We start from the raw sequence: 19,354 nt of genomic DNA, 5'->3' as shown, positions 1-19,354 counted from the left end.
TCACATTATACATTGTTCGAATCATATACATACATAATCTTTTCTAACGAAATTCTTGCCTATCTTTTACTCTTTTGACGTTATGGCTTGTTTTAGCGAAGGAAAAAGACCTTACGTAAAAATTATTTTTCGTAACCATTGGCAAACCAGAAGCTACCTCCGACTTTGATCATTTTTTTTATCTCGACCATATATCAGATAATATTTAATGGAATATAAATTTTAGGAATAATATTATAGAACGTAAATTTTATTCTATCGAATACTTTATTATTAAAAAATAAATAAGAAATTAAAATAAAATTTATGTTCCATTCAATATGATTCTTAAAACTTGTATTCTGTGCAATGCTATTCCTAAAACTAGTACATTCGTGGGCTGCTTCAATTGCTAGGAACACCCTGTATATGCATCGTAGTTAAACGCATTTACAAGTAAACCAAGTTTCGTCTCAGACATTTACGAGAATATTTAAATGCCGCTGTTTCCCATGCTTGTCTCTACACACGCATATGAATCAACCTAATTAGGGGCAAGGACAGGTCTTATTGAAATACTTTTCGAACTCTGTTCACCCGTTTCCCATCGTTAGACGAATATTCGTAGCAATCGACAGATTGATTAAACACGTCGATTCAACATCATCATCGTGTCACCATAAATCCTGTCGGTACAAACGTATCGATAGACATATCGAACCGTAAAAAGACGATTGTAACCGCGTAAGACACGTGTGCCTCATTGTCAGCCTACTTTAAAGTCGAGATTCATCGAGTACGGATAGACACGCGTAACCATGACACAGAATTTCGACACACCTTGTACATTTCGAGGTTTGTTAGGTCCTCCTTTCCTCCTGCGTCACATCGTCATTAAGGTGAATCTGAATCATTCTATGCAACCAGAAATTCAGAGAATTTTTTATCAGCTTCGATGGAATTGACGATTTTGGGTCAGGAAAGTAATGTCTATTTTAATGATCATGTAAGTGAGTCAACTATATTTTATTTAGATCACAATAATTATTAATATAATATATATTCTTGCGTATTATGTGTACTGTGTGCTACTTTTGCATCTCACTTAATATCTATTGTTTTCTATGATTTTACCATCGCTTCCTTGTACCATTTTCATAAAAAAAGCTGATTCTGATATTAAAAACTGGTATACGATGTTCGATTCCAACTAATTTTTTTATATTACATCCATTTAAATAATTCTGTATTGACCAAAAATAATGATAGTCTCATAGTGCCATGTTTAGAGAATAGAGGGGATGAGAAAGAAATTCAAGTATGTACTCTTTTCAGATTCATGTAATTGAAACAAAAACAGACTGCCGCGTTTCATGCCTAATTATCAAAATTGTACATTGACTTTTAAGCTTAGATGAAGATCAAGTGCTTTATGAATACAAAAAATCATATTTACAAAATAATTTTATTTTAAACTGCGGTGCATGATCCATCTAAGAGCGGTTTTCTTGGTACGGTCAAAAACCGACATTACTTTCCCACCAATCTAATAACACATGGCAAGAAGACGATTCGAGAATTCTTCAGAAGTAAAAGGATTGACAAATATCGTGAATTTCTGAATCAGGAATTTTTTATCAAAATATTTACGTCATATGAGAGTATGATTTGGAACACGTAATGTATACATGAGATTATGAAGTTAGCAAATTACATAATGCAATACAACAGTATAGGGAATTATTATAAAAAAAGATAAATTTTCCTACGTGCAGAAATAAATAGCATATTTTTTTAATGGAATAATAAATCCGCTCGTTTGTTGATTATTAGTTACATTCATTAGTCCGAAGAAATATTGTAAGAATTGTTACTTATGCTGCTACATCCGAAATGGACAAATATTCAAAAGGGAACCAAAGAATCTCAAACAGTTTGTATAATTCGGTTTGCTTGTGTTTAAACAACATGAAAATTATAAACAAATGACATATAATGCTATATATTATACGTATGTCTAGATATTACACGAGTGAATTCAGAAGATGTAAGATGTAAGATGGAGAGATGTAGAACTTTCTATTTTTAGACCTGCATATTTTTAAAGAAATTCCGATAAATAAAAGAAAGGATTATCTTTGAACGTGGTAGATAGAAAAATTGTTTTAAGTCATATCGATAATACCGATGGACTATGATGATATGAAAAGGTATTTGTAGATTCATATAAAAATTTTAAATTTTAAACATTTTTCAAAAAATACCGAATAAAATGTAAATATCAAAATACCGAAAAAAATGTTCAATTCGGAATGTAATTTATCGAAACGCTTAAGCAATAATATCTTAACTTCGGTGCTATTATCGAAGATTAACTCATCCAAAAAGAATAACGTTAATACTAAATAACAGTATTTTCTATCATGTCATATACATCAGTTCGTACATGTGAAATCAATTTGTCGAATTACATATACATTAACGTGTTTTTAGAATTATTCAAGAAAATTATCGTTGAAAAATATTACTGTTATAAATTGCATTAAGTACTAAGTACCATATTGCATTACTTTTGTTGCTGCATAATCTTATTCAACATTGAACAATCAACATCACAGCTCAAAGTCTGGCACCTCATAAAATAATGTAAAGTAACTTTCTACTTTGAATGAATATTACTATTCTGCTTCTTAATATAGTATACCTGATCTCACTTATGATTAAAGATAGCGAAATTTACTACAACTTTCTAGACCAATACTTATGTTCGACAAATCAAATAAATCTTATTAGAAATCGAAAGCTTTTTGTCAGCATCATATAAAGTTACTATGCCTATATAATTCAAGCAAATTCCGTCTTTATTTATGAAAATAATTTCCAATTTTGCAATGTTGAATATAACGTAAAATATATAATAAGATATAAAAATATATAAGAAATATATATAATAAATAATTTTTATATTAAAATAAATTCAATTTAATAAGGTTGATTTAATTAAATTTTATCTGAAATTGTTATTCAACACTATTCTTATACTTTTTTGAAAATAAAATATTAAATTTAGCTGAATCAAAGAAACTATCGTTCGTTTAAAGTTGCTAATTAGAAAGGAAGAAGAAAATCAAAACTTTTGTCGAGTATCTAATAAGAAAAATAACAAAGCAAATGTGAAAATAAATAATACAATACAGTATGTACAATAACTTGCGATAGCTGACGTAAAAAGTATTTGAATTTTTCTAATACGAAAATTTTAATCAAGTAATTCTCTTCCTATTATTATTCACATTAAAGTAATATCAAAACTTAATATTCTACGTATACATACATGCACGCATGTGCCTATATATATCTTCTAAAAATATATTTTCTACTTTGAAGCATCAACATTAAAAAAAATCAAACTTGCTACTTTTATATATAATTTATTACACCATTTATCATACCACGTTTAACACCGAAACGCAATTATCCCGTACTATTGTTAGGTTACAACTACGTACGCCAAATGATTCTTCATTATTCATTGTCGAAAATACTAAAGGCAAAATTACCATCATTTGACACAATTTGTCGCGTTAAAGAGTATAAATTCTTGTACCCGGAGCCACCGTAACTCATCAATTTTCCATGTAATATGACCAAGAATAATAAACTGTATTGGGTAACGTTTAATTTAACGCAGATATTGCTGATCACAGTCTGCGCTGGCCAACCATTTAATCTGATTTACGTCGCACACCCCCGTGAAGTAAGAATGGAAACCGCGGCCATAATAAACTCCGTAGAGAGGAAATTATCTTTCGTTTGTGTGATAATATACTATAGTGCAATGTAGAGAACACGTCTACCACCTTGTCGCAAGGCTTGTTTCGACAACTTACAATTGATGCGCTTGTTATTTAAAAAATATTATGCTACGACATTTGCGAAAGATGTCAGAGACACTCATTTTCTTATTTTATTTGTCATATAAAAGACCTATTATAAATTGTTAATAAAACTCATATAGCATGAAAATATACCAGCAGATTTATTGTAACGTCCCTTACAACTCCGTTCTTATTTAGAAAGCTATTTAAAAAATAAATATTTAAGATTTTAAAAGTTTGATAAATTCCACAATTGATAGATAAATAGCTTTGTATAAATAAGTTTTAGGAAATAAAGTAATAAATATTGTTATATATATTATAATTATTATAACTAAACTGCGGATGTTTAAACAAAATTCGTATCTTTATGAATATAACTAGAGAAACAGCCCACCATAACGAACAAAATACTTTAACATAGTAACTAAATGTTGTGATTAACACTATACTTTGACATATATAGTTTTATATATTGGCATATTGCGCATATCCAGCAATTTTTGCTGTTTAAATTTCCTATGAAGCCATCCGTTTTTAAACGGATTACCTATGTAATAATTCCCTTTTAACCGCCTTTTCTACGATACGCAGCAATTACGTTGGATCTATTCTTCTCCTGGACTATTTATTATTATTATTATTATTATATTACTATATTATTTCTGTACATAACATACGTATGTTATTTATATTAATATTACACATATATTTCATAAATATGAAATTATAAAATACATAATTCACAATATAATAATATAAAATTCAGAAACAAGATGAATCAGTGTAGAACTAGGAAATTGATATAAATACATATTTACAGCGTAATTAAGTTGAAATTGTGAATATGTACATTTCTGTGAATAAACATCAAGGCGCTTATGAAAAACGAAGTAATGATAAAAAATTGAAAACAATTGTTGGAAACTTATCTTTACCCAAATATATACATATATTTGGTACCTTATTCAAAAAATCGACTAAACATAAAATTTGTGTCTCACCATCAAACTTAAATGCAACTACTGTCTGTTATCAGGTATCGCTAGTCCGCGGCAGTCAGTCGGAAACCACGTGCTCCCAACTCCTACAAAAGCAGTATCAATGCTGATTAGCCATCTGCGGCCCACCTCAGAAGCTCACGAGGGTTTAACGAGTTTGTCTGGTGTATGGTCAGAACTAATACTCCAAGACATCGCATCTACAGTACACCCATCGAACAAGCAAAATATCTGTTGCTCTGGAACGGCAAGACACCCGGAATGTTACGAAATCCGCGACGAACAAGGCAAATGCATAGAATATTGGCGCTCTGTACCAAGTCTGACCATGCACAAATGTAACTTCGAAACCAGAGAACAGATGAATGGAGCATCGGCGTACTTAGATGGTTCCCACATTTATGGACCAACGGACGAACAATTACATCGGCTGAGAACGTACAGTGAAGGGAAAGTGGACGTTTCTAACTGCGAAATGTGTAATAATACAGAAGATAAGGCTTTAGGAATGATATACGCTGCTCTTTTGAACGAACATAATCGAATAGCAAATGAATTGGCCAGGGCCAATGAGCATTGGGACGACACGAAATTATTCCTGGAAGCTCGTCGAGTGGTCGTCGCACAGATTCAACATGTTACTTTGAACGAATACATGCCGAGCATTCTCGGAGAAGGCGCTCGAACGGATCCAGAATTGATGCCTGTTACGAGCGGATTCTACAATGGTTACTCGTCTTCGAACGTGGGAGGCACATACGATGCGGTCGCGTTGGCGGCTCTCCGTGCTCTGACATCGCTCCGTAAACACGCTATGGACGATTCCACGTGCTTGGAAGACCACGTGATCGCGTCAGCCAATCGCGTGAGTCTGGATTTGAGTCAATCCGCTTTCGAAGCACGCGTTGATGTAAACGCACGCTTCGTACACGTGGGTCGCGATCATGGCATTCCTGGATATGTCAAGTTTGTGGAGGATTGTTCTGGACACAATGTCACGGTAGGTTTATACCAATTTAATTATACGTGAGATTTATTTATAGGTTAGAATTTTTGATCTCATAATAACTTTATAAAATGTAAGTTTCATGCACTGCATAATATGTGTGATAGTGACTGACCGTTTCTTACATAATATTAAAATACAAATAAAATGCAAATAATAAAATACATACATTATATAGCGAATAGGTATTATTTAAAACTATTAGCTTATACGTATACGTATACGTAGAGTTAGCGTTTTCTTTATATTAATACGTCCTTAATAATCTATCTTTACAATTTTTTATTTTTCTGTAGCCTTAAAAAAGATTCTAAATGATGACAACATAAAATTGGCAGATTGGTCTAAGAATAGATTTTAGAATGTATTAAAATAAAAATTTAGACTTATTTGTAATTATTCGTGTATAGATTTTTCGTTTCGTTTTGAAATATGTATGTTAAGAAGATTTACTTTATAGGGATTACAATCACTAGATCCTATGTATTCTAGATTCTAAAAGTTGAACTAGAGACTTATTGCCCATCACTAATCTGAATTTTACTTCTCTTTTATTTAAATTATTGTCAATCTGATATTAGTTATATTTTTATTAAAATTTAGTTTAATAATGAAATTATAATTTATAAAATATTATGCTTATATCTATATCTTTTTTCAGCATAAAATTCTTAATTATTTCGTATTTTATGTAATATGTGTTGTATGAAAATTTAATCTTTTTTGTAAGTTACATTGAGTTATTTTCTCATTGAGAGAATTACTTATAGAAAATGATAAAATTATATGAAAAGACAATTATACTTAGATTTAATTAACAATTTCATATTTTAAATATTTTACTTTAAACTTCAAAATAAGACAAAAGATACTATAGAAATGTGCTTTTTCTTTTTTTTGCAGCTCCAAAATTTCATGGATTTGGAACATGTTATGCACCCCACGCACGTAAGGCTATTGGAATCCATATATTCACAAGTAGAAGACATCGACCTTCTTCTTGGTGGAATTTTAGAAATTCCCAGAAGGGGTGCAACAGTCGGCCCAACGTTCGAATGCCTTTTAAAGAGACAATTCATCAAAACTAGGAACTCTGATCGATTCTGGTATGAGAACGACATCCCGCCTTCCGGATTGACTGCAACCCAATTGGCCGAAATTAGAAAAGTTTCTTTAGCTGGTATCCTCTGCGGCAACACGAAAATCGAGAGAGTTCAGCCAAAAGCATTTATCCAGCAAGATCCATATTTAAATGCTAGAATTAATTGCGATCAACACAGTGTACTTGATATAGCTCCATGGAGAGAAGAACCTCTTCCAGAGCCTACCAAAGAAGTGGTAACTGGCAGCAGATCTGTGATTCCAGAATTTATTCCAGAACTCAGTCCTAGTTTGATAGCTGCAGCTGTGAAGAAAGCTGAGGCAGATCTGATCCGAAGGAAACAACTGGAGTACAATTCCTGGTTACAACAGAGAATAGCAGATCCTAAATCTCCAGCTGGGACGGCTGCCAGTTTCTCGAAAGCCAACAGAGATGCTCTTTTATTAGCCAACTCTTCGATTATGTACGAGTTAGCTACTAATGAAATTTTGAATAGTATTCATAGCTTGAGACGTAGGAAACGACAGATCTTCGATACCACAGACAACATCCTTGGTTTTCCTACTAATGACTTCTCTGATTTACTACAGAATGTTGATATCTCTGGATTCTTATCTCAAAAGAAGCCTACTAATCACGACGAGATCGAATGTCCCGTAGATGACAGTCCTTGCGATCCAACTAGTCCATATAGAACGTTATCAGGTCACTGCAATAATTTACGTAATCCTAATCTTGGGAAATCGTTGACAACATTCGCAAGATTACTTCCTCCAGTCTACGAAGATGGAGTGTCAAAGCCGAGAAGCACATCTGTTACTGGAGTACCTTTACCAAACCCCAGAGTTATCTCTACAGTGATCCACCCTGATATATCCAATCTTCATAATCGATATACATTAATGGTCATGCAGTATGCCCAATTTTTGGACCACGATCTCACAATGACGCCGATTCACAAGGGTTTCGCTGAGTCTATACCAAGCTGTCGTTCGTGTGATTCTCCTCGTACGGTTCATCCTGAATGCAATCCCTTCCCAGTGCCTCCTGGTGATCATTATTATCCCACCGTGAACGTAACTTCCGGTGCGCGAATGTGTTTCCCGTTTATGAGGTCTCTACCAGGTCAACAGCACCTGGGACCTCGAGAACAGATCAATCAGAACACCGGTTTCTTAGATGCATCCGTGATCTACGGTGAAAATACTTGCATTTGTAATGTTCTGAGAGGTTTTAACGGCCGCATGAACATCACTCAGAGCCCACATAGAGGAAATAAGGACCTTTTGCCACAATCTCCCACGCATCCAGAGTGCAAAGCTAAATCGGGCTACTGTTTCATTGGTGGTGATGGTAGGGCATCTGAACAACCTGGATTGACTGTTATGCATACGATGTGGATACGAGAGCATAACAGAATCGTGGAAGGACTAAGACAGGTGAATCCTCATTGGGATGGTGAAAAACTCTTCCAGCATTCTCGTCGTATAATCAGCGCCATGTTGCAACATATTACGTATAACGAGTTTCTTCCGCGAATTCTCGGTTGGAATGCAGTCACTCTATATGGATTAAAGCTTCTACCTCAAGGCTATTACAAAGAATATTCACCTACATGCAATCCTAGCGTGCTTAATGAATTCGCTTCTGCTGCTTATAGAATTGGTCACTCGCTCTTGAGGCCTCATTTACCTAGGATGGATCGTAATTATCAAAATGTAGAACCTTCTATTTTATTGAGAGATGGGTTCTTTGATCCAGATATGCTGTATCAAAACGGTATGATGGATGAAATGACACGCGGATTGGTGGCCACTCCTATGGAGACCTTGGATCAATTTATAACCGGAGAAGTAACCAATCATTTATTTGAAATTCGTGGAATTCCGTATTCTGGAATCGATCTTGTTGCGCTCAATATTCAGCGTGCCAGGGATCATGGTATACCATCGTACAATAATTACAGAGCTCTGTGTAATCTGAAGAGAGCTACCACTTTCGAAGATTTGTCGAGGGAGATGGCACCAGAGGTTATAGCTCGGATGAAACGAATCTACACATCGGTAGATGACATCGATTTGTTCCCTGGCGGAATGAGCGAAAGACCTCTTCAAGGTGGACTCGTAGGACCCACGTTCGCGTGCATAATCGCGATACAGTTTAGGCAGTCGAGAAAGTGCGATCGATTTTGGTACGAAACCGACGACCCCAACATCCGATTCACTGAGCATCAACTCGCAGCAATTCGGAAATCTACGTTGTCTAAAGTTTTGTGCGAAAACATGGACGAGCATAACGAGATGCAACGAGCGGCATTTGATTTGCCAAGCAATTTCCTAAATCCACGAGTTCCTTGCGGTTCTATGCCACATATAGACTTGTCCGCTTGGAGAGAAACGAGGCACGGTTGTCAAATCGGAGGAAGAAACGTAGCTCTTGGAGAGTCTGGCTTCCCTACACCTTGTACTAGTTGCGTTTGCACAGCTGAAGGTGTACGTACCCTTTACTTTTTATTTTAATTTATTTAGAAAAATAACGTATCATTAATTCTTGTACGTTTTATGAAAAGATGGGAATTAAGAAAATTTTACCTATATTATATGTTATTTTAATTTTCCTCTTTTTTTTGTTTTCGTTTCAGACTCAATGCGCTTCTTTGAGGATTACCGACTGTAATCAGCTTCTACGTGAAGCTTCTCGAGAGGCGATTTTACGCGACGACGTATGTACGGCACAGTGCGGCTTCGTCTTAGCAGCGACGGAAGCTACCTCGAGACTTCAGCAATTCACTACACCAACCAGCTTTCCCGGTTTCGTGCCACACAGAAACAGCCTAAGAAGCGTACCAACGCCGGTTTCGTTCAACGGTTTCAAGTTACCCGATCTCTCGCAATTCATCGGTTGAACAAGAAAATGGTCTTCAAAAAGACTTCTCGTATAACTGGTCGCTTATTAACTATCACACGCAAGAGACCACTGTCTTCCTTCAAGAGACTGTACAACGACAGTGACGTTGGTTTTGTAACGAGCTGCGCTCATCGTTAATAATCGAACAATTTTCTCTGTACAGAAACACGAATCAAGAATTACGCATGCCGGCTCGTACATTTCGATAAAAATCATCCGTGAAGAGAGTGAAGAAATAATATATTAAGATTCGCATATGTATTATATATACGACTGGAAACGTTTTAAACGAGACACTGTTTCATTTTGTAAGAAATATCTCTCATGTTTTTTTTTTTTTTTTTTTTTTTTTTTTATTTGTTATGTTTAGTAATATTATTTTATAGATTATAAGAAGTATTTAATTTGCGCGAAAAATCATATACTCAAGTAACAAAAGTGTAAAGAGGTCAGTACACGACGTGCCCTGTATAATAAAGCTGTCATTGGCAGTTGGAGGAAAAATTGTACAGTGATCTCGTAGTACGTAATTGCAGTGTGAAGATAAAGACTTTAATAAATTGTCACAGCACTTAATGAAATAGTGACATTCGTTAGATAAAAGGAATACACAAGTGAATATCTTAATGGGCGGATGAGTGATATGTGTATCAAAGGAGTTGCGCTGGTGTTTGACATAGCGAAATTGTTTTTATACTTGTATAGTAATTATAATGCGAAAATAACAAATGCGAACACAAAATTTAATTCTGAATGTCTTTCTTCTTATCATTACACCTCTATCTAATTTTGTAGTATAATAGTGACATGTATAACGTTAATAAATGTTAATGTTTCTTTTTCCTTTTCTTCTTTATAATAAATAGTGAACGGCGTCCCACACTTCCATGACTTATTAGACTATAATGAAGGTTGGTCCGCTTTTTAGTCTTCTCAAGAATACCACAATTAATAGGCTGATTTGAGACGTTGATTATACAGATCTGATATTTACAAAAACATATGGTAGATATCAGCCAATTAAATACAATTCCAACACGAGTCATTATGAAAATTCGTTCTGTGTCGTTTCATTTAAACACTTCTATAAATGAAGTGTTCGTTCCGTTTTTTTCTTTTTCTTCATTTAAAGTACTTTACACTATTTGTGAATCGTTAGATTTTTAACTGGCAGGAACTTCTTGTTTATTATTCAGCACAGCAGTATTCTCTTGTATTGCAGGCGTTTGTTCTATACATCGCCAAAGACCATATGTTTTGCCAACAGTTGTTTGCCATAATCTCAAGGTACCGTCTTCTGAACCGCTAGCGTATAATTCACCATCTGGCGAGAAACGTACACAATGTACAGGACCAAAGTGGCCTTTGAATGATTCTGAAAATGATTTTAAATATTTGTAGATATATTAATATTAAAGAAATATGTATAGCTATTTGCTCATTTTGTAAACTTATGTATTACAATATTAACTTACCAATTTCTGTACCCGTAGCATAATCAAACTTGTACATTTTTAAGTCTTCTCCTCCACATACAAAAATACTACAATCTGGATGCAAACTAGCACTATTCATTTGCGTTGGCGCAGTGTACTCACGTAACTTGGTTAATCTGCACAAATAATTACAATTTTCCTCAAGTGCTACCAATAAGTAATGAAGAAACATGAATAAAAGATATACAATCTATTAAAATGTAAAATATACACTGGAAAGTACTTCCTAGTGGGCCAAGGTTAACTTGGAGGTTCTGTAGAAAATCCATGTTCAGGATATTAATGTGTCTGTACCAACAGGTGTACAAGCAGGTACATTACACACTAACCTTGAACTTGTTTTGCTGACTTCATTTATTTTATATTTTAAGATATGCTGTACGGATTATGGTAAAACAGAAAGAAATGGACATACTCTCTGCTATTCCAAAAGGTGACTATGTTGGAGTGAGTTGTGGTAATAATGTTCCCATCTCTTGACACTTCCATAGAATTTGGAATTGCTGGAAAATCTAACCTTCTTACTTCTTGACCACTCTTTCTGTCCCAAACTCTCAATGTTTTGTCATCGCCACAGGTAATTAATGCAGTATCATTATTGAAAAACGTAACATGCCTGATACCATTTTTATGACCTGAGAACACCTGTTGATGTTACTGATTAAATAAAGCAGTACTAAATATTATATCTTTGTAAAATATAATTATAAATACACGATATGTACCTGTGGTGCTGCATCTGGTTTGTTAAGATCATAAATCCGCACAAGTTTCTCATTAGAACCTGTGCACAAATAATTAGAATCAATGCTGAAGTTGACAGACTTCACAATATGTTTGTGTTGAAATGAATGAATTTCTTCTCCTTTAATTGCATCCCAAACTTTAGCATTAAAATCCGCAGCTCCTGAAGCAGCTCTTGTAGCCCGAGGGTTTAATGCAACACCCCATACCGCTCCTTTATGTCCTTCAAATGTTCCAATCCAATCTCCAGTATCTCCTTGTCGTAACATAGGTTTGCCATCTAAAAATACATCAATTTGTTTGTTAGCATAAATTTGCAACTAAGGAAGCACTATAATTTTGAAAATTCATTCATCGTCTAACAAAATGGAGTAAATAAAGCAGATATTTAATTTAATGTACTTTAATAAAATAGATTAGTCAAAAACTTTCATCCAATTAGGATAACATACATAGATGTATATGCACGTAAATACATTAGCGAAATATAGCGAAATTTAAGTAATTCATAAACCTGTTTCGATACTATAGAAAAAATTCATCAGGAAATCCATATCGTCGCAAATGTATAGTATCTAACCTCGAAACCCGTAACTTATAAAACCTTGGTTTTCAAAGAAACTGGGCCAAGGCGATCAAGAACTGAACGTTGTCGATCGCAGAGAAAAAGAAGATTGACCGATACGAATCAACAACGAGTTCCTTCTCGAGGCAGGAGATTAAAAAATTAATTACCTTTACACGCCGAAATCAGATAATATCCAGATTCAGTGATATCGGAGAATGCAAGATGCACCACAGGTCTAGTATGTCCACTACATGTCAGCGGAGTTTGTCTCAAATTCGCCATAGTGTGTAATTACAATCGCAAACAATGGGTCGTCCTCTTTTTTCGATGCACCAACACCCCTTAGGGTGCGAGGAAGAGATTTACTTGCAAATCTACTTCCACACTCCCTGTGAACTTTCCACGATCTCTAAAACCAATTCCAACGAACCGTCACCATCTACGTACGACGCGACACTGATCGTCGTGAATGTAGCAAGCGCACAAAACTGTAGGCCAAGTTCAGACAGGAAGAACGTTATGGCGGCCTCGAGAACTTTTCAACTCGCTTCAACCAGTTTCGAGGACGAAACCTGAAAGTGTATTCCTGTTCTTCCTTTAACAGACATCCAGAAAATTGTCTTCTGTAGATCAGTTAACAAATATGGTAGTCAATCTGTGTGTACATTATACGAATTTTCTAAGCAGCACATTATCTGTTTATTTATAATTTTCACGTATTTGAACAAAATACTTAAACATATGTACATTATTCTGTTTAAATATTTTCTTAGAAGTGTTTGAAGATATACTAAATACATATGTATATTTAGAAATCTATTCAAGGGTCAACTATAAGGAATTAAAAGAATCAAAGATTTAATTGTAATTTATATACTATATAAAAAGTTCATCATAATTTAACACATAAATTTAATATATGAGTAAGTACATATTCGGCCAGTATAATGTAATATATTAATAAATTCATATATGTATATATTTTATTATTATAATAAAAACATTTTAATTTCAATGGCATTTTACGACAACGTCTAAAATAATACTTTTATATTATGAAATATATTTATCAATTTTTCAATATGAAACCATAATTTTTTACATATATAGAAAACTTTATTACAATCCTTTTGTTTACAAATATAAAAATAAAAAGAGAAATATTAAATTAAAGAAAATTTAAATATCTATACATGTATATGTAGCGGATTTTAATTATTATCGAAGAGTAGTTTTATAAAATTTGTTGTCTACTTTTTCGTAATTTTTTTATTGTATGGGTAATGTATAAAATATGTTTTAAAGAACGTCTGGATCGAACTTTACGTCCTTGATAGCTTCTGTTGCCTCTCTCTAAAATTCGTGGTTTGTTTTCGTAGTATCTATATCTATCTTTGTTTACCACGTGATTTCGTTGACGACCGTGAGTGGCTACAACCGATCTCTTTCCCTTCGAATAACCTTAAAGCCTGTTCTGGGAAATGTAAACTTATGCATCGTGCAAAGACTGACAAGCAGTAGAATATGTGAAACAATGCGATAAAAGTAGGTCGAGTTAGAGAAAAGAATGACGAATACGAACTGTGGATAATAGTTTATTGTAAGTACAATTGGAATTTAACCAATTATTGCAACATATTACTTCTCTATTACTAACATTCAACAGATATAAGTATAGTTCAGTGATTCTTTCAGTCTATTAATGAATGTAACTATAATGAATGTAATCATAATATTGCATACAAATTTTTCTGGAAACAGAATAAAATTAGTATTAACTTCGAATGTGTTATAAGATACTGAGAGGAATTTATACGACAAACAATTAATTTAATATATTTTTACAAATAATTAATTTATTTATATAGGTTATGCTGTTTTCAAACGTGCAACAAAAATTGAATCAACTGCAAAACAATAGTTAAAATGTACTTTATACTGAAATAAGACACATTTGTATTAACGATATGCTAATGTTATATTTGCCACATAAAAAATATATTATTTATATTTCATAAATGTTAGAGTTGGTTAATTTGAATATATATTTTTGAAATTAAATGAAACCGCCCTTATCGCAAGCCGAAATAGCTCAGTTGGGAGAGCGTTAGACTGAAGATCTAGATGTCCCCGGTTCGATCCCGGGTTTCGGCAGTTTTCTTTTTCTTTCATCTATTTTTTTGTAAATATTTACGTCTTATGTTCAAGTAAATACTATATTCAGCTAAGAGATATATTTTATATGTCTTTGGATGAATTAGATTGAATGTTCGTTATTAGAAATATATTCACATACATTTGATTTAGAAGTATTAATATAAATTATATATTTCACTAGAATCTTATTTTTGTTTATAATTTTCCATACTCTTGTATACATATGTTTTCTAAGATTAACCATCATTTTCACATATTTCCGATGATTAACAAAAATTGTTAATATTATTGATAAAAATTATTTAATTTTCGGTCTGATACATGTTTGAGTATTAAAAATATCCAAAAAATTATTTTTTAAATAAGAAGTCAAGGCGACCTTGAATTTTTAAATGGCATCATATATTTTGGACTCCACAGAGTAGCAGCTAACGTCAAGACGAATCAACGTCCTACAATACTATGACTCTTAGATGACCTTCAGATTTACAAATCCGAAAATTATCCCATTTCTATTAAAACATATATTAGATATAAGGCTAATACTGTCAAATTAATAAGTTTTTAAACTTATCCAACGATTATAATAATATTGCCTTGCACTACATCAATACACGTTAGAATGAACTAATACTGTTGACTTAAACTTGTTAAACTTAAATTTCTGAGTTCAAGATCATCTCAAAATGATCTCAGAATCATAATCAATCATGGCGATCTCAATTTTTTATCGCAAAAAAATATTTTTGGAAATTTTTAATTTACAAACATGTAGTTGATCGAAAATTATCTAACTTTTGTGCAAAACATTCCTTCCAGAAGTTGTAAGAAATGCCGCTCAGAAATACTTGAATATCAGAAATATTTGAAAATTGACGGTTAAACTTACAGGATATACCCTGTATATATTATTTGAAACATGCGTTTGAGATTGAAATAATACTGCAGTAAGTAATACTAAATGAATATACATATATAAATAATAATAAAATTATTGAAAGAACTAAGAACATTTATTATATATATTTTATTATGTACTTACATATATATTAAGATGTATGTATTTTTGAATGAAATAATTATGTATAGTAATAATTACATTAGTGATCCTTTTTACCATTTAATAAATAAGATTTCAATAACTTTCTAGCTATTTTAGGTAGTATAACAATTTTTCAGAAGAGTTATATGCATTCATCTATTACAGATTATCTATGCTAGTATACATGAAAACTTATAACTTTTTGCAAAATATTTAATATTTGATTACATATGTAGATAAAAATATAAGCAACAATTTTTCAATAGTAACGGTAACAGGGAAAAAATGAAACTATAAACTTAGTACAGTAAAAACATCGTATCTATAATAAAATTGTTAATCATTAGTAGAAATATCAACAAAAATCTATTATATTTACATTTATTGTTTCTATCCAATATACTAACAATATAACTTTTATATAATATAACTATAATAATTTATTATAATATAACTTTTGGAATATTTAAAATTGGATTTTATTCCAGTTGTTAGTGAGTAATATCCATTTTTCATTTCGTTATTTCGTATAATGTTCTTTTTTAAGTATTTATGACAGTGAAAAAATTTTTCTATGATAGTATTTACGTTAATACGTGGTCATGTTTATGGTTGAAATAATAACGTTCTTTGAAACTGATGGGCTACATATCTGGCTAATGCGTCTGACAGCGACGAATACTCTCATGCGAGTAAACACTAAACGACCCGGTTGTGGGACGAAAAACAATACAGATTGGAATTACCTTGCGTAAATAATACACGGAAAAACTGAATCATGGTTGAACGAGAATTTTCAGATAATATTTTATTGTTTTTGAATCGGTAAAAAAATTGATGGAAAGCTAATTTATCTTTTAAACTTATATTGGTATATACACTTACATATGTGGAACGTATAATAATAACATTGTGGCATTTTTTCAAAATATGTTTATGATTTTTTAAGCTACTTTTTATTAAATTCTAACGTAATGATAGAATAATGAAGTTAATATTGGTAATTGTTTTCATTCCTTTTTTCCTCTTTATTTTGATACCTTTTCTTCTATAGCATTTTGATATTAAATAACTTCTCATATTTTTGTTTGAAATATTATACATATAACATTTTGTATTAATATGTGTATTTTATATTATAATTGTTTCAATATTGACTGTATTAAAAATTGATATGACAATTACAATGTTTTGAAATAAATTGGTATATGTATCATCCTTTTTTAACAAAAGAGGGATAACGATATCGACATGTGCTGAAACAACATGTCAAAAGTTACGTGTCCATATAAAAGATTTAATTTTCCAACGAAAAATAGTTGCAGCGCATAGATCATGGTTTCAGTGTTAGGAACCTTTAATTAAATCCATTACGGAATACAGTTTCTGGAAAATAAATGAAATTTATGTTGCGATGTATATAACGAGGAGAGATTGGAAACCTAATCGCATTAAGCGTATACTTTGTTTAAGTATAATGAATGAAGATTGAATAATTAAACTTTATATTTAAATTTTATTTTTGATATACATATTTTTTATGAAATGAAATAAACACAAGAAAAAATAATGAGATTATGAATAATTCCATCAAGAATAATATTAATATTATTATTAAATTTATTATTATTAATATAATATATAATATATATAATATAAATATTATTATTAAAATTGATATTATTTTAATTTTATTTAATTAGGTAGCAATTGAATTTATTTTATAATTTTCGAAGAAAAAAGGTACATTACATGGTAAATTTAAAAAATTTTTATTATGTACATTTCATAGTTACATTATTTAATATAATTTTTCATATTACTGACCTTTTAATTTTTACTCAGTTTTTTTTTTTTTTAATTAAATGTAGTTACTCATTTACGAGTTTTTAATTTCTTCTTTAAATTAAATAATTATGGAATTAATTATTAAGTTATAATTCACTTTTATAAGAACATATTTTACCTTAAAGAAGGATCGCAATTTCAATTATTAAAGACTGAAAAATTTCCCAAACAATTTCTCATATTCTTTCATTATAACTTTTAATGCAAAAATTCTCCAAACAATTTTAAAGCATTTAGCTGTTATTTGAATTTGACTAAAAGAGAATGTTTCATTTCAGTCTTTTAAATGTTTTTTTTTTTCAATGTTTACTTTTTCAGAAAATTATTCGTAGATATCTTCTTCCATTTCGAATTTGGGACAGATTTTGCATGCACATGAAAGGATTATGAAATCAATGATTTTTGTGCGATCTATATCAATACAATCTTAATTTTAGGTCAGCTTATCAGATTATGTAAAGCATATAAAAGCTTGTGGTTCATACCACTTTGTTGTTTTTAATATGCATATGTATGATTACTGCATGGAAATATGTCTTCCATTAAGTGAATTATCTTCTTGTACTGAAAAATTAAAATTTTGTATTGAAATTAAAACAAAGTTCGCTGTTATAAAAATTTATTTCCATTTTTAGTAATGTAGAGACTTGATGTTATTATCTATTGTTAACAAACTTTACATTCGAACAGAATGGTCTTATGTATTTATCTCGAATAGCAATGAATTTTATTTATCTGATCTTTAATATATTGGCAAAGCATATTTACCTATATCTGTAGATTTCAATCCATCGTGAACAATTCGAAAATTTAATTAACAATTAATTTTTTTGAAGAAAGGTCAAATTACAGTTATTCAGATTCTTCTCGCCTCTACTTTTTATTCGTGCTTAAAAAATTTCGCTTATATCGTTCTTAAGGTATATCTATACTAAAATATATTTTTGTATTATTAAAGTTTTTCTTTCAATTTATGGAGCATTTATAATAAAAAGTGAAAAAGGAATAAAAATTGACCATCTAAAATTAGAACTTCCTAGTAAGTACAATATAACGTATATTAACTATTAAGAACTATAATAATTCTTAATTTTTAAATCTAATTGAAATTAGTCGAAAACTTATTAAATATTAGCTAATAAATAATATAATTTCAACATACATATTTTCTCTTCTGTCTTCATTAGAAACAAAGATAGAAAAATAAAATGAACGAAAGCAGTTACATATATCAACAATTATTCATAACCATTAGGCCAATTTTAGTAGTTAACGCAAGTGATTATCATCAAATTCTGACAATTAAAGTAAGCCCGAACTCTAATAAACTTAATTATATTATTAATAATCAAATAAAACTAAATTCATACTATCATAATATTCTCGAAAGTTATTTATACAACTTATTATTTACCTGTGTTTCGAGAGTTTCGTATAAAAAAAACAGTAAACATTTTTTGTTTCTAGAAGTTACAACGAGTGTCCCATTCCTATCTTAACGTTTACTGTATTAACAAGCAAACGTCTTTCGAAACACGTCGCAGCTCATAAATATGAAAATGCATAATGCCTATAATCATCATAAATGAGAAAATTATGTTTCTCCATAAATGTGTTTTTGAACGT

General features: G+C 31.4%; 2 protein-coding genes and 1 non-coding gene across 3 annotated transcripts in view; 2 read left to right on the top strand and 1 right to left on the bottom strand.

Moving 5' to 3' along the window:
- The window catches only part of LOC139998265 (uncharacterized), a 67,659-nt gene extending 56,943 nt beyond the window's left edge, over positions 1 to 10,716 (top strand). Inside the window, exons 5-7 of the mRNA XM_072022691.1 lie at positions 4,897 to 5,858; positions 6,768 to 9,458; positions 9,608 to 10,716. Coding sequence (XP_071878792.1) covers positions 4,897 to 5,858; positions 6,768 to 9,458; positions 9,608 to 9,871 — 3,917 coding nt within the window. The 3' untranslated portion in view covers positions 9,872 to 10,716. The remainder of the gene's footprint in view (positions 1 to 4,896; positions 5,859 to 6,767; positions 9,459 to 9,607) is intronic.
- Wmd (serine-threonine kinase receptor-associated protein wmd) lies at positions 10,596 to 13,148 on the bottom strand. The gene is made up of 5 exons (XM_072022692.1): positions 12,849 to 13,148; positions 12,095 to 12,393; positions 11,785 to 12,014; positions 11,349 to 11,485; positions 10,596 to 11,248 (listed from the first exon to the last, which is right to left on the bottom strand). The coding sequence occupies exons 1-5, from the start codon at positions 12,961 to 12,963 to the stop codon at positions 11,037 to 11,039; spliced, it is 993 nt and encodes a 330-aa protein (XP_071878793.1). The 5' UTR covers positions 12,964 to 13,148; the 3' UTR covers positions 10,596 to 11,036.
- Positions 13,149 to 14,762: 1,614 nt separating this feature from the next.
- Positions 14,763 to 14,835, top strand: Trnaf-gaa (transfer RNA phenylalanine (anticodon GAA)). The gene has a single exon. It is a non-coding gene; the product is annotated as a tRNA-Phe (tRNA).
- Positions 14,836 to 19,354: the final 4,519 nt, after the last annotated feature.

The sequence above is a fragment of the Bombus fervidus genome, chromosome 2 (assembly GCF_041682495.2).
Source record: "Bombus fervidus isolate BK054 chromosome 2, iyBomFerv1, whole genome shotgun sequence".
NCBI classification, from domain to species: domain Eukaryota; kingdom Metazoa; phylum Arthropoda; class Insecta; order Hymenoptera; family Apidae; genus Bombus; species Bombus fervidus.
This window is presented reverse-complemented; position numbering and strand designations above follow the sequence as displayed.

Bases quoted from the DNA above. Each gene is read 5' to 3' on its own strand.
- Wmd (XM_072022692.1), bottom strand. From the start codon at position 12,963: ATGGCGAATTTGAGACAAACTCCGCTGACATGTAGTGGACATACTAGA. The intron at 12,015-12,094 runs GTACATATCGTG...TAACATCAACAG, and splicing joins AACCAGATGCAGCACCACAG to GTGTTCTCAGGTCATAAAAA. The intron at 11,486-11,784 runs GTATGTCCATTT...TTATTTGTGCAG, and splicing joins ACCTTTTGGAATAGCAGAGA to ATTAACCAAGTTACGTGAGT.